The sequence below is a fragment of the Galeopterus variegatus genome, unplaced genomic scaffold (assembly GCF_000696425.1).
Source record: "Galeopterus variegatus unplaced genomic scaffold, G_variegatus-3.0.2 Scaffold1019, whole genome shotgun sequence".
Classification (NCBI taxonomy): domain Eukaryota; kingdom Metazoa; phylum Chordata; class Mammalia; order Dermoptera; family Cynocephalidae; genus Galeopterus; species Galeopterus variegatus.
The window spans coordinates 274,466-290,215 of record NW_007727130.1 but is presented as its reverse complement, the minus strand read 5'-3'; the positions used below and the strand labels follow the sequence as shown (position 1 = coordinate 290,215).

The following is a 15,750-nucleotide window of genomic DNA, read 5'->3' as shown; positions in this document are numbered from 1 at the left end:
CCATCCTCAGCCCAATTCTGGATGTGAACAGTCTGACCAATAGCCCCTGGTGCTGGACAGTGCCCTTCCCAGAACAGTGATCTACTCACATAAAGAGCTTCTTCTCCACCACAAAGAGCTCCACAGCCGACACGCTGCTGAAGCACTGGTTGGTCGTCAGGAAGAAGAGTACCCCCGCTCTGCCAGGAGGGAAAGGGCACGAGAGCACTGCAGTCAATTCAACATTCTCAGATCAATTTTCTACACACAAAACTCTTTTGCAAATGATATCTTAAAACCTTAGACAGGCTGGAGGGTTAGCTCAGTTGGCTAGAGCACAGCCTTATAACACCAGGATAACGGGTTCAGATCCCCATACTGGCCAGCTACCAAAAGGAAAAAAAACCTTAGAAAAAAGTGAAACTGTTCTGGTTAAAACAGAGAGAAACAGGAGGCCCATCAAGTCTCTCCCCCATCTCTTATGTTTCCACAGTGGCACATTTTGAAATTCACAGTCTTAAGTTGCTGTGGACTAAATTATGTCCACATATATTCATATGCTGAAGTCCCAACCCCCAAAGTGATGGTGCTAGGAAATGGGGCCTTTGGGAGGTAACTAGGTTTAGCTGAGGTTAGTGCCCTTATAAGAAGACACACCAGAGAGTGCACTCTCTCTCCCCGACCTGAGCACACTGCAAGAAGGTGGCTGTAGTGGGTTAGAAATCTTGATTCTCCTTTGATCTTAGAATACGATTTTTAGGTAATTGCATGAATGAGCCAAAAGGCTGTTGAGTAGGGGACGACAGGTAGTCCACAGATAAGTTTGGCAAAAGCCATCTTATCAATTCTAATCACTGTTGAGGGATGGGATTGTGTACTTTGACTGTTTTAGGTTGCTGGTTTGATTCCGGCTTGAATGACTATTGACTATTTAACCTATTTAACCTACTCATTGTTCTTAAGATATGCTAAGGAACGGCTTGAATGCTGTTTAAATATGCTAAAGAAATCGCTGTAAGAAGTATGTGAAAAAGAAAATGTTTACTAAGAGCAAGCTGTTTGTTGGTGGATCGACTTAGCTTTTTACAAATTGCATTCTGGAATGTTACATTGTTAATTTTACTGCTATTACTAGTTTTAGTTGTTTAAAGCTATACTTAGCTATAATTCCCTTCTGTAACACTGCCTCTTTTTATGTCCTTCTTTGATGATTGAATCAACTGATTTTTCTTGTGAAACTTCCTGTCTTGTCAATAAAAAGAAAGGCTGATTTTGGATTGGGGCTGCTCCTCTGACGGGTGGCAGTCTCTCCAGGCCTCATTCATGTTACCTTGAGTGAATTCTTTCTCTTTTTTTCGTCTTGGTTACACAGAGGAAAGTGTAACAGGTGACTACCTGCAAGCCAAGAAGGAAGCCCGCACCAGACCCCAACCATGCTGGCACCCTGATCTCAGGCTTCCAGACTCTACAACTAAGAGAAAATAAATTTCTGTTGCTTAAGCCACTTGGTCTATGGTCTTTTGCGATGGCAGCCTGAGACCTACATCTTGAATTTTATCTCATAAAAATGCCAAAGTACCATTCCTAATGTATGAACAGAGAAACAGTAAGCTAACTAAAGCCTGCAAAGATTAGAAAATTCAATTAGCCACTTTGGTTTTAAAGTTGAGTAAAATGAGAGATGGCAGAGGGACAGCTCCTTCACCACCTTATTACACGATCCACACCACCACCAACAAAGCCTCACTGCTACCCTTGACACACTAAGACAAACAACCTCCTGCTGGCCTCCAAAGTTCTAAAAAAAAAGAAAGTGATGCTTATTTATAAAGAAAAAACTAATTTGTACACCTGTATGAAAAGGAAGACCATTAATGCTTATTACTCAGTAAAAAAATAACTAAGGTTCAAAAACGAAAGTACGCAGTTAATCTACACTTTGACAGAAACATGGATTTTGTGAAAGTATGCCAACATTCTTGAAACAGGGATGGGCTTCCCTTCATAACTAAACAATTTAATTGCCATTGAACATGTGAGTTGAAATTGAAAAAGAGATGAAGTGACACATCATTTAAATGGCACAAAAACAAGAGAACATTTTAAAAAATGTAAACCCAAGTGAACAACTCCAACTACCTTAAAATAAAAAAAAAAGTACCCATAGAAGCTCTATTTTTTAAAAAAACCTAAAAAGTAAAAGTAAGGAACCAGCTATTTCAAAAGTATTTATACAATAATTAAATTGAATAGAAACTGCCAGGCCTCGTACACAAGCAGCCATGCTTCTTTCCATACACAAATAAACCTAATATCAAGTTAAAACTAATTTTAGAAACATGGAACACAGCAAAGATTCAGTTCAATTTGTTGTCTTACATCTAAAAGTAATGTTCATAAAGATTCTGAAAAAGTAGACAGTGAAATTCTTGCTAAAAAGGGCCAGCCCATGGCTTACTTGGGAGAGTGTGGTGCTAACAACACCAAGTCAAGGGTTAAGATCCCCTTACCGGTCATCTTTACAAAAAAAAAAAATTCTTGCTAAAATATAAGGTGATTTGCTTTATACCAGATACAGTTTTTTGTTATTAAAGAATTTAATGCATTCTAATCCTTTTCAAGGTGGTAATCCACATCAGTTATTATTTACTTACTAATCTCCATACGATTTTCTTTAATTTTTATTTAATTATAATTGACAAATTATAGTTGTATATATTTATGGGGTACAAGTTATGATTTATGAATACAATAAGGAATAATTAAATCAAACTAATTAATATGTGCATCACCTCAAATACTTACCATTTTTGTGGTGAGAAAATTTGAAATCTACTCTTAAGAGATTTGAAATGTACGATACATTATTATTATTTACTATGCTACCACGCTGCGCGATGTATCTCAAAGGAGAAAAACCTCACTCCTCCTGTCTAATTGTGGCTTCATACCCTTGGACCATCATCTCCTCACTTCCCCATCCCCCCAGCCTCTGACAACCACTATTCCACTCTCTGCTTCTGATTAGATTCCACATATAAGTGAGAACAGTATTTGTCTTTCTGTGTTTAGCATAATGTTCTCCAATTCCATCCGCATTGTTGCAAATGACAAAATTTCTCTTTTTTTAAGACTGAACAGTATTCCACTGTGTACATACACCACATTTTCTTTATCTATTCATGTGCTGATACACACTTAGGTTGATTCCATAACTTGGCTACTGTGAAGAGTGCTGCAATAGCATGGGACTGCAGGTCTGTCTTCCACATACTGATTTCAACTCTTTTTGGTAAATACCCAGAAATGGGATTGCTGGACCTGAATATTATTTTGAAAAAATATCTTTTCTTTAATGTACACTAACTTTAGCTATCACCACAACTCTGTAAGCCATTTAGTTCAGAGGTAACTATTAAGTCAAAGAAGGTCATGCTCTACACATGGTTAAAACCCGGTTTCTCAGACATGCAGTTTAGGGAAAGTGTGAAGAGAGTGCTTGCATCTCTGCCACAGCTCTTCTCCAGAGAGAACTAAACTTCCCCTCCCAAGCAATTCCAAATGAAGTACTGACGTTCACCCCTGAACAAAACTTTGACAACTCGGTTCCAGAGATTTTTTTTTTTTAATCAAAAGAATCAACCACTAATCATCCCAGCAGAGATTAGATAAACCACACACACAGACCACTTTCACACAGTCCAAATTCTTATTAAAAAATAATAGCAAACATAAGTCAAAAATATAAATTAAAATAAAATTAATGTCCTATTTCTCCAGAAAACATTTGAAGAAACAACTAAAGCTCCTCTTTATTTCTCTGGGTTTTTTTCAAGAGCTTTAATGGCTAAATTCCCAGTTCATCTTTAAAATCCCAGTTGAGGATAGGTTTGCCAATATTTTTTTCAAGTGCTTCCTACTGCATAATATAAAAGGTCCACAGACTCTAGATCCTGTGTGATATTCTGTGCTGGGTTAAGAAACAGCATCTACACAGGGTACAAACCATCAATTACTAGCAAGTTTGAAAACAATTCAGAGATCTCAGCCCTCAGAGAAGGTAAAAAGATAAACAATGACATAACTCTGGAAAGAAGCTGTAATAATAATCTCATTGTAGAGTAACACTATCTGATTCCATACAAAAGAAAATATATTTACCTGAGTGAGGAATCTACTTCTATGTTTATCTTTCTTTTAAAAATAATCAGCCTGGGCCGGCCCGTGGCTCACTCGGGAGAGTGCGGTGCTGATAACACCAAGGCCCCAGGTTCCGATCCCGTATAGGGATGGCCGGTCAGCTCACTGGGTGAGCGTGGTGCTGACAACACCAAGTCAAGGGTAAAGATCCCCTTACCAGTCATCTTTTAAAAAAAAAAAAAAATCAGCCTTCAGCAGACATCAAAATAGATTCAATCTAAACTTCAACTTTTCTCAGTAGTAAGATGGGGTAAGACCACCTAACCCCTCTGGCCATAGGGAGGGAACCTGAGACTGTGACGTCCAGTGCACAGAGCAGATCTCAATACATGAAGAGAATGCTGAGGTCTGTGCCAGCACACTGAGCACATATGTTCAAAACATGATCCAGACCACTAGAAAGTCTCATCATGAAAGCAGATATTTAAGGGCACAGTATGACTGAAATTAGTGAAGAATAACAACACTCACTTAAGTGCCCCCAAGTCAAACAAATCCAAACACAAAGGAAATTAGCTCACAGGCCACAAAAGAAAAAAATAGATAAATTGGACTGCCTCAAAATAAAAATACATTTATGCATCAAAGAACACTGTCAACAAAGTGAAAAGATACCCACAGAATGGGAGAGAACATTTGCAAATCACATATCTGATAAGAGATTAATACCACCCAAATATAAAGAACCCCTACAAACTCAACAACAACAAAAAAAACAGTCCAATTTTAAAATGGGCAAAGGGCATGAATAGACATTTCTTCAAAGATGATCCAATGGATCCATTATTTTTTGTAAAAAAGAAATAAAAAGAAAATAACAAAAACTGATGATGATATGGAGAGTTTGGAATTCCTGTGCACTGCTGGTAAGAATGTAAAATGGCACAGCTGCAGTGGAACAGTCTGGCAGTTCCTCAGAAAATTAACAGAATTACCATATAATCCAGCAACTCTATTTGCAGGCATATACCCAAAGAACTGAAAGCAGGGACTCAAACAGATATTTGTACATCCATTTTCATAGCAGCACTGTTTTTTTGTTTTTGTTTGGTGGCTGGCCAGGACAGGGATCAAACCACGAACCCTGGTGTTATCAGCACCATGCTCTAACCAACGGAGCTAACTGGCCGGCACAATACAATAGCAGCACTGCTCACAATAGCAAAAACATGAAAGCAATCCAAGTTTTCCATTAACAGATAAATGGATAAACAAAATGTGGTATACACATAGAATGGAATATTATTCAGCCTTAAAAAGGAAAGAAATTCTGACAGATGGTACAACGTGGAAGAACCTTGAGGACATTATGCTAAGAAAAATAAGCCAGTAACCAAAGGACAAATACTGTAAGATTCCATTTCTGTGAGTTCCTAGAGTAGTCAATTTCAGAGACAGAAAGTAGAGCGGTGATTGCCAGGGGTAGCGGGAGGTAGGTACGGGGAGTAATTGTTTAATGGGTACAGAGATTCCGTATGGGAAGATGAAAAAAGTTCTGGAGTTGGATGGTAGTAACTGTTGCATAATAATGTGAATATACTTCATCTCACTGAACTGTACACTGTACACTTAAAAAAATTGTTAAAAGGGTAAATTTTATGCTCTGTATATTTTACCATTACATACATAGTACATATGTGTATGTGTGGAAAAAAAAAATTAACTCTTCCATCCAACTTTCAATTCACTGACTCATCCTACCCCTCAATAAGACAGTGACATTTACCCTGTATTTGTCTTAAGACAATTCAAATTCCCAATGGATTTTCTTTTTTTTTTTTTTTCCTTTTTGTCTTTTTTCGTGACTGGTAACGGGATCGCAACCCTCGGTGTCACGCCCGCACCGCGCTCAACCAGTGAGCGGACCGGTCTCTATATAGGATCCAAACCCTCGGCAGGAGCGCCACAGCGCTCCCGAGCACCACACTCTACCAAGTGCGCCACCGGGCCGGCCCCCCAATGAATTTTCATAAGCTTGAATAAAGTAACACCACTTTCCCAAAATCAAGATTCAAATATACTTACCTATTCTGGATTCCAGCAGTATTATTTTGAAGCCCAAAGAAAATGGCACCTATAACCAGTCCCAGTATGATTGTGACGATTATCTTTTCAAAAAGCAAAATGAAAATAAAAAAGGAAAGGGTTTCAATTAGAGATAAAAAATTGACACCATTTATTATTATAATATACTCATAAATGGCTACATAATCAGATCTCTCCTTTGTGAAAAACACTTTAAATGGCTTGGCCAGGGCCGGCCCGTGGCTCACTCGGGAGAGTGTGGTGCTGATAAAACCAAGGCCATGGGTTCGGATCCCATATAGGGATGGCCGGTTAGCTCACTCGGTGAGCGTGGTGCTGACAACACCAAGTCAAGGGTTAAGACCCCCTTACTGGTCATCTTTTAAAAAAATTAAAAATAAATAAAAAATAAATGGCTTGGCCAAAGTCCCGGGGAGAATATAAAACAGTGTATGTTATTACACTGTGTAGCTGAGGTTTGGGGAGACCGGCAGGACAATAATGCAGACTGTTGAAGAAACTGATTCCTCCCAGTTCTCTACCAGGAACTGCCACTTCAGGATCTGGTTTGGGGTACGGGGTCTGCGAATGCCACACAGAGCAATATAAGCACCTGGGGAAGTCATCTGGGGAATAAAATAAACCAGGTGGCTAAGAGTTTTGACTTAACCTTTGTGCCTGTGAACATTCATGGTTTTATATTTCAAGAGGTTCAAGAGAAAACAGGATATCTTTATTCTTAACGTTAAAAATAAATAAAAATAAATAAAAGTTTAAAAGCACACACACAAAAATTCTAACAATAGAATTTTGCACCAACAGGAAGTAGGGGTGAATGGGGCCTGCCTATCTAATCTCTGGGAAGTCCATGCCTGCATTGGAAAAGTGCATGGTCATAGTCACCAAAGCTTTCAGCCAGCTTTCTCTGAGGACACACAGTGCTTCCATTATCGGTGTTCTGTCTCTGCTTCACCATAAACCTCAGACAAGCGAGGACAACAGCCAATGCTGTAGACCTCAGTAACCAATCATTTGCCATCCTTATATATCTTCACCTATTCAATCTGTTTTGATAGCTCCTAAGGAAACTGGACAAACATCACCTTTGTTTATTAGAATAAAAAGTCTCTCCAGGACACTTCAGTAAGCAAAGGTTAAAAGTTACATTATGATAAAATTTATTTGAGGAAATTCTACTTATAATTATTCATGGTTTAAATATAAAAAGAAATGGTAATCTAATGAAAACAAAATATTCTACCATATGTCTTAGAGTCTTCAGTTAAAAAAAAAAACTCAATACTACAACAGTCCAATGGTATCAAGACTTGAAGTCATCTACCAGTGACACTTTCGGCATGAAGCAAACCAAAGTGGAAAAGAGGATCATGATCCGTTAAGACTAGCTTGTGAAGACCACAGTCTGGAAAGAATATTATTTAAGTGTTTCACTTACAATATGCCCTTAACAATTCCTTTGCTAATAAGACAGAAATTTGGGGGGGAAAAATCCATCACCCTGGTATATTTTTACTGCCCTCAGAATATACTCTACACTTCATTTCAACAGATCAAGCTTCCAAAATAAATGCTGACGACTCTATCAACATGCATGCATACACATGTAAATCAGAGTCTAAACTTTCACACGGTATAATTTTTAAGAATATTCAGACTTTTCAAACTGGACACGACCCATGCTTTGTTTCTTTTCCATTAAAACTTGGTATCTTATAACAACACTGTCAGTATTATCATTAAGATGTTAAAGTATTTTCAAAGTCCGCTTTCAAACATATTGAAAAACAATTAATTCTGTAATCTTGTCATGTTTTTACAAAGTGCATCTGTTATTCCTTCTCGTATGAAGAAAAAGAAAACAAAGCAGGCAAACTAAACATTGCATAATGGAGTAGATAGACCCTTGATCAGGAAACCCTTGGCACACTAAATGAACATTAACTCTTCTTATACAAATAATTCATTCCAAGATTTTCCAAATGCAACCTTTGCTTAAACACACTATCAAATGCCAAGTATGAATCAAATAAATAAATAAATAGTTCAAACCAAAGTATGGCTATAATAAAATAGATACAAAATTCATCAGCAGGAAGCCATAAAACATTTTAACACTGCATGTTCAAAAATTTAGAGAAGTAAAAAACATGCAAGATTAAAAACCCTAAGTCGGGGGCAGTAAACGATGGCCTGTAGGCCAAATAGGGCCAGCCACATTTCTGTTCAGCCCTCAAGCTAAGAATGATTTTTACATTTTTTTAAATGGGTTAAAAAAAAAAAATCAAGAATAATAATATTTCTTGCAATATAAAATTTATAGGATATTCAAACTTCAGTGTCCATGAACAAAGCGTTATTGGAACACAGCAATGTTCATTCATTTATGTACTAGCTGTGGCTGCTTCCACACTAAAATGGCAGGGTTGGCTACCTGAAACAAAGACCAAATGGCCTGCAAAGTCTAAAATATTTACTATATGGCCCTTTACAAAAAAAAATTTTGCCTACTCCTGCCCTAAGCTAACATTCTAGTATTTACAAATCTAAACAAGAGTTGTCCCACTAAGGAAATGCTCAGAGAAACACAAGGTTCTATCACTATTCTATGGGACTGACACCACTATGAACATTGTTGGAATTCCTTTTGTGGAACTGAGTTCACTGATTAGGCAGGTAGGCTGAGAACACAACCTGGAAGTGCTGGGCCTGGTGTTTCCACCAGAAGGAAGCCTAGCACCAGAACATTCAGAATCTTGGTGTATTGGAAATAGATCTGTGTTCTAATCATGCCCTGCCCAGAACTACTGTACTTATTTATATACGTGATTTGTACAAGACATACTACCTTGAGAGGCAGGAAATTTAGGTTATTTTCCAAGTAACAAAAATCTAATGCATAAATCACATTAAAGAATCACCTCATTACATCATCTCACTGTTGAACAATGGGTAACCCAGGATGATCTTATTCACCAGACTTGTTTCCAAACAAAATCAAATCTATTCTCAAAGAATGAAATTTTACCCTTGATTGACAGTACACACAAGTACCCAAAAATGCCAAATAACAACTACCAAAAACATTTGGAGCAATTAGCAATACGGCTCAAACAGGGATACAGCCTCTTAGATATTCTTAGAATGTTAAGATGCTTAACTATGAAAATTATGGTGTGCCTGTTAAGAAGGCAGTAATATTTCATTAGAGCCAACAACCCGCCATCTTTCAGTACTCAATGAAACTCAGTGCTTGATAATAAAAACACAGGGCTGGCTGGTTAGCTCAGTCAGAGTGTGGTGCTAATAACACCAAGGTCAAGGGTTCCAGTCCCCATACCAGCCAGCCGCCAAAACAAAAATAATAAATAAAAAAAAATTTAAAGAAAAGATAATGGGGCTGGCTGGTTAGCTCTGCTGGTTACGGCACAGTGTTTAACAGCAGAGTCAAGGGTTCAGGTCCCCTTACCAGCCAGCTGCCAAAAAAAGTAAAAAATTTAAAAATTAAAAAAAAAACAAGAACAACCCAGTTTCAATTTAAAAATAAATTACTCTTGTGCCGGCCCGTGGCTCATGCGGGAGAGTGCGGTGCTGATAACACCAAGGCCCTGGGTTCGGATCCATATAGGGATGGCCAGTTAGCTCACTGGCTGAGCGTGGTGCTGACAACACCAAGTCAAGGGTTAAGATCCCCTTACCAGTCATCTTTTAAAAAAATAAATAAATAAATTACTCTTAAATAGCTGACAGAAAAAACAACCCCCAAATAACCAGCTAACCTGATTTCCTTATAAAGGATGGACCAATGAACTAGGAGTACTAGTGTTTTGTGTGACAGAAGGGTTAAGAATAACAGAAAAACCATAAGGACTAACAATCAACAACTACCAAAGAGCCAGCTAAAAGAAGAAAAAAACATTATCTCATCTTAACTAAAAGAATGTTAATTTGACAGTGAATGCCTGTTTTATGGAACTCAAGTTTGCTTACTACCTCTGTATCAACTGCAAACTGTTCGAAATATCTAGTACTTTCCTTAGATTAGAGTCCCTAGATAAGGAAGATCAACTACAAGGAACAGCATTCTGCACACAGACTCTTCCCTCATACGGTGGCCAGCCCATATTACCTGCAGTTATATTCAGTGACACTAGGTGAAATTTTCCCTGACCACCTGATTTCAAATGTAAACCAACCACCTTCTCCCTATCTCCTCTTTCTCCCCTTTCTTCACCTCTCTTAGCTTAAACTTCCTCCATAGTCTCTTCTACTACCTGATGTACTATATATTTTATCTCTTTATTCATTTACCATCTGTCTGTCCTAAGAAATGAAGCTTCTTAAGAGCAGAGAATTTTAGCCATTTTGTTCACTACTGTATACATGTCCCCAAAGTGCAGCACATAATCAATACAAACTTGTTGAATGAATCCATGAATGAAAGCACACATATACTAGAAAACCCCAAATGTGACTGACATTTCCTTTATATCTATCAAAAAATATTTTCTACTAAAATAAATTCATTACAGCTTGTCTAAATCAACAAAAATTCTGAGCTAGTCAAAGAAACCACCAGAAAAAGAAGCTTTCTCTCAATAAAAACTTCACTGTGTCCTACTTGTTCTATTGACTGTTTCTATGTATATCCCAAATGGAGTAGGGAAAAGAAATAAATGGAAGTGTGGGTAGAATATACACATAATCCTAAAGGAGATTAGATCTGAGCCAAATTGTTTCCACACTAGTATTTCAAAAGAATCTGTCAGAGGGCCGGCCCGTGGCTCACTTGGGAGAGTGTGGTGCTGATAACACCAAGGCCACAGGTTCAGATCCCTGTATAGAGATGGCCAGTTGGCTCACTTGGTAGAGCGTGGTGGTGACAACACCAAGGCCATGGGTTCAGATCCCCTTACCGGTCATCTTTTAAAAAAAAAAAAGAATCTGTCATGTTACCTGTGCTATAGAGGCCTGGGGATTACCCAGTAAATTTTTGAATGAACGCTTGGAAATCCATTTGAGTTGATGACAGAAGGGGGTGGCATAGGTCATCTCCTTGAAGGCTAAGCTCTTCTTCTTTTTCTCACCCCCTGAGAGTTTCTCTAATTCAGCTCTTGTTTCTCTGTAGAAGGAGGTGTTAACATAGAACTCAGCTATTTTTGCTATGAGTGGCGTATCTCTCTTGGAAGGCTCTTCAGTCTCCAGGGCTTTGGAATAAAAGTGGACAAAGAAGGAAAATAGTATTAACAAGATAACAACTGATTTAGCCCATTTTCCTGTGACCCTTTTCTTGGATTCCTCCCTAACATCTTAATTCTAAAGGTTGAATATAAACAATTATTAGCCTGCTTTACACATTAAAAAAAATACAGCTAATTGGTCTACTACCTTTTCCTAACTATTGGGACCCTAATTTTTTAAAAATAGACTTCTTACCATATGGAGTTAAAATTCTTAATGTAAAAATCTGGTTCCTGCTTCCTACTATATGCAAATGCATAAAGTGCCAAGTTTCTCTAACACTGTGCAATCAATGAGCATATTTTTTTAAATGAAAGCTCCCTTTAGAACTTACATTATTATATAAATGATCATTCATAAATTGAATCAGAAACACCTACAGAACTAATGGAATGCAGAAAAATCAACATGCTAACTGGTAACAAGACTACATTAACATAAACTCACAAAGCCACATTTTAAAGAGCCACCACACTGAATTCAGCCAATTCAATTAAGCAAAAATCTGTGAATCTAATAAACCACATACCTTCACAGTCCTCATCATCCTCTTTGTTTAGTATCACAGCAGAGGAATCTCCATTAATGACGTCCAGGAAGAAGTCTGCAGGGTTATTATAGGGCTCACAGTGGTAACCTATGAAAGGCAACCCGACACACACACTTGATGGTCTTGGAAAATAAAGAGGACTCACTTTCAAAGGTGATGAAGGTAAGGCAAGAAAAGACAGAATCCAACTTCTCTCTCATCTTCTTTCTCTCTTCTGTCACTAACTTACCATTTCCTCTTACACATTCAATCATACAATATTTCAACAATTCTGTCTCCCAGCCAAAAAGAAATACGCTTCAAACCAACCTTGGACTTTCAGAATGTCTTATATTAGTGCTTGGTCCTTACCTATCATAATTCATGAAACCTAAAACAGTTATCAGTATGCTCTGGTGATTATTAGCACTTCTTCAAAAATCTAAATATAGGTCCAAGAAAAAAAAATATTAAAAGCCCAGTGCATTCTGCTCTGAGTTTACCTAGGGAATGTCAGAATGGCAGTACAAACTGCTGGCAGTGATTGCTTCCTCACCCACTAAATTCAGAGATCCAAATTATCTGTTATGCTGCCACAATTCCAAATGAAGGACAAATTCCCAGAGCAGCACTCTTGAGAGAGTATGACAGCACAGTATACCTGTACCTCAACTTCTGTGGCACAATCATCTGACTTCAATTTTGCCTGAAGTCTGACTCTTAGGTGCATTTCTCCCAGACTCCCCAGACCCATATACACTTGGTTATTTTAAATGATAGAGATTAAACAAAAACAAATTAAGAAAGATAGCTAATGAATATTTAAAACTATACTGGGGGTCAGGGAAAATCATCTATAAACATATCCAAATATCTCTAAAATGAAGCATGAGCCATTTAAAAAAATAAAATAAATAACACACTTAGATGTGAAATAGGAAGAATCAGGTTGCCCAGAACTACTAGAAGAAATGTTTGCCCATCATGATCAGATTTAAGGCCACTCTATTGACTGACAGGTCACTCACATCCACTCAAGGCCTAAATCTGCAATCTAATGTTACTAGAAAATTAAGTAGCATCTCCATGAGTCTTCATCAAGGCAGACCAACATCACATGCAAAGGTAAAAAATGAAAAGGCCTGATCTGTTATATGGTCAAGAAGACAATGATATTAGGCCTTTCCAAAAATGTTCAGTTAACAGAGTAACTGGCTATGGGACCAACATATTTTTTGAACTTTTAAGGAAAGGTCACCATAACTGGGAAACAGAACAGTAGAAATACTCAAACACACATACATGCACATTCATACAGGACAGGAGGAGACACAAACAACACACTAGTGCTGTGAAATGAAGAAAAATTCTGGCACCAAACTGATCAAAGATGTTTTAGCGTGCTACAACCCATGGTCTATCTACCCAAAGTCAAAAGCACTCCTGTCAACTCTCTTTGTCCTCTTTTAGGATTCCATTAAAGTGGGATTTTACTGCATGAAAAAGTCAATCATACCAGCTGATGCAAAGAACCCCATGGCCTCCTGAGCAGGCCCATGGTACATTAATCTTCCTGAGGCCAACAAGGTGAGGCTATCGAACAACTTGAAGATGGAATAACGAGGCTGATGAATGGAGAAGATGATTGTTCGTCCCTGTTTAGACATCCTAAGTTAACAGTGAAAAAAAATGCAATTAAAAGAAAGCATCACGGGGGAAAAAAGTGAAAAAACAGCAAGTCATTAAGCATCTGAAACATACTTCCTGACCATGACCATTTGTTCCTAGCTCAACTTGATTTTCTCTTACTAACTTCTCATATCATATTAGTGTGTTGCTTGGACAGTCGACTCAACTAGAACATTTATTAAAAATGCAGATTCCTGGAGCATCTTCCCAGACTGGGGGAAGATCTGGGGAATCATATCTTTAACAAGCACCCCAGGTAGTCTATAAATAAGTACATCCAGATTTGAGAACTTATTATGGACTAACTATTAAAACAGTGGTCGTAAGCCCCATTTTTATTGATCGTTTTAAGTCTTCTGGCTCTTTAGCAACTGATATTAATTCTTCTGCACTAATACAGTTAAGGTTACTGAGCATTTATTTTATGAGAATAATCGCTTTAATTTAATCACTTTCTAAGCACCCACTGTTATGTTAGCAGTGTGTACAAGGGTGTTTTACCTCAGAGGGTCAGGACAATACTAAGCACCCTGATGTGATCATTACACACAGTATGAATGTACCCAAATATCATATTGTACTCCATTAATATATACAATTATCATGGGTCAATTAAGAAAAATAAATTTAAAAGAGAGAAATAGAGAGTAGAATGGTGGTTACCAGAGACAAGGAAAGGCAGGGGGAGGGCAGCCGGGAAAATTTTGGTTGGTGGAACGGTACAAAGTTACAGTCAGATAGGAAGAGTAAGTTCTGGTGCCCTAGAGTGACAACAACTAATAATATTGTATTGTACATTTCAAGATAGCCAGAAAAAAGGATCTTTTATAACCAGAGAGAGAGACAGACTGCGGAACCAGTCCAGATTAGAGGAGACTTCAAAGGTGTGTTTTCTGGAGAGGATCCTGAGCCAAAAAGGAAAAAGACACTGTTGGGACAGCTGGTGAAGGCAGACCGGAGTCTGTGGACTGGACGGTGGCGAGGCCATCAACGTGGACTTCCTGACCAGGAGGTTTGTATGGTGGCGCCTCCTTGTTTTGGGGGGTTGCACTCTGTGTATTTAGGGATGATACGGCATGATGTCAGAAGACTGTAGGAGAAGCGAGAAAGGGAGGGAAAAGAAGCAAGTGTGGTGAAATGGGAACCGGAGGGGAATCCAGGTGAGGGGTGCGGGATTTTCTTTGTACTATTCTTGTACCTTTTCTATACGTTTGAAACTATTAGGTTAAATTAATTTTAAAGAAGATGCTCATAACTTTGTTATAACAGCCCAAGGAAACTAACACACTGGCCATCCCCCATTCCCCTTGGGTCACTGGGTTCTAGTCCCTGTGGCCTCTCTGAAGCTCCAAACCCATCAGGCACGCTCAGCCTCAGGGCCACTGGCTGTTCCTCCAACTAGAACTCTTCTTCCAGATATCCAGGTCTCACTCACTCCCAGCTCACATGTCGCATCCTGAGGTCCTCCCTGACTGGCCTGTTGTATAAAACAGCACCCACCCCACCACGGCCAGCCTTCCCTACGCTCTTCCTGCTTCGTTTTTCTTGATAACACTTACATCATACGTGTTAACTGTTTCCCTCCAACAAAGAAGGAAGAAATTGTTTTGTTCACTTCTGAATCCCCCATGCCAAGAATAATACCTAGTACATAGTAGTGATCAGATATTAAATGAATGAAAGAATAATTTTCCCACAGAATTTACTTTTTCAGAAGCAAAAGGACAGCATTTGCTGTGCTCGAGTCTAAGCCAGTTGTGGGCTCATCCAGGAACAAGATGGAAGGATCAGTGATGAGCTCCATTCCTATACTCGTCCTTTTTCTTTCTCCTCCAGACACACCACGGGTAAACTGAGTTCCAACCTGAAACACAAATACCATCATTATCAATAATAGCAACAGTCACTATCATTTGGTGAGTTCCTAACATGTGACAGCCCTGTAAGAGACACTTTATCTCATTATCCTTATTTATTCCAAACAGCGAATAAGTGAATATCTAGAAGAAGAAGTAGGTTTCTCTTTTATCAGATGAGTAAACTGAGGCTCAGGTCAGAGCTGGTAAGTG

At 38.4% G+C, this 15,750-nt stretch overlaps 1 protein-coding gene across 1 annotated transcript in view; it reads right to left on the bottom strand.

Moving 5' to 3' along the window:
* ABCG2 (ATP-binding cassette, sub-family G (WHITE), member 2) overlaps positions 1-15,750 on the bottom strand; it is a 42,982-nt gene that overhangs the window by 3,597 nt on the left and 23,635 nt on the right. Inside the window, exons 6-11 of the mRNA XM_008574252.1 lie at positions 15,388-15,545; positions 13,509-13,660; positions 11,993-12,100; positions 11,179-11,429; positions 6,205-6,287; positions 90-179 (exon numbers count right to left, since the gene is read on the bottom strand). Coding sequence (XP_008572474.1) covers positions 90-179; positions 6,205-6,287; positions 11,179-11,429; positions 11,993-12,100; positions 13,509-13,660; positions 15,388-15,545 — 842 coding nt within the window. The remainder of the gene's footprint in view (positions 1-89; positions 180-6,204; positions 6,288-11,178; positions 11,430-11,992; positions 12,101-13,508; positions 13,661-15,387; positions 15,546-15,750) is intronic.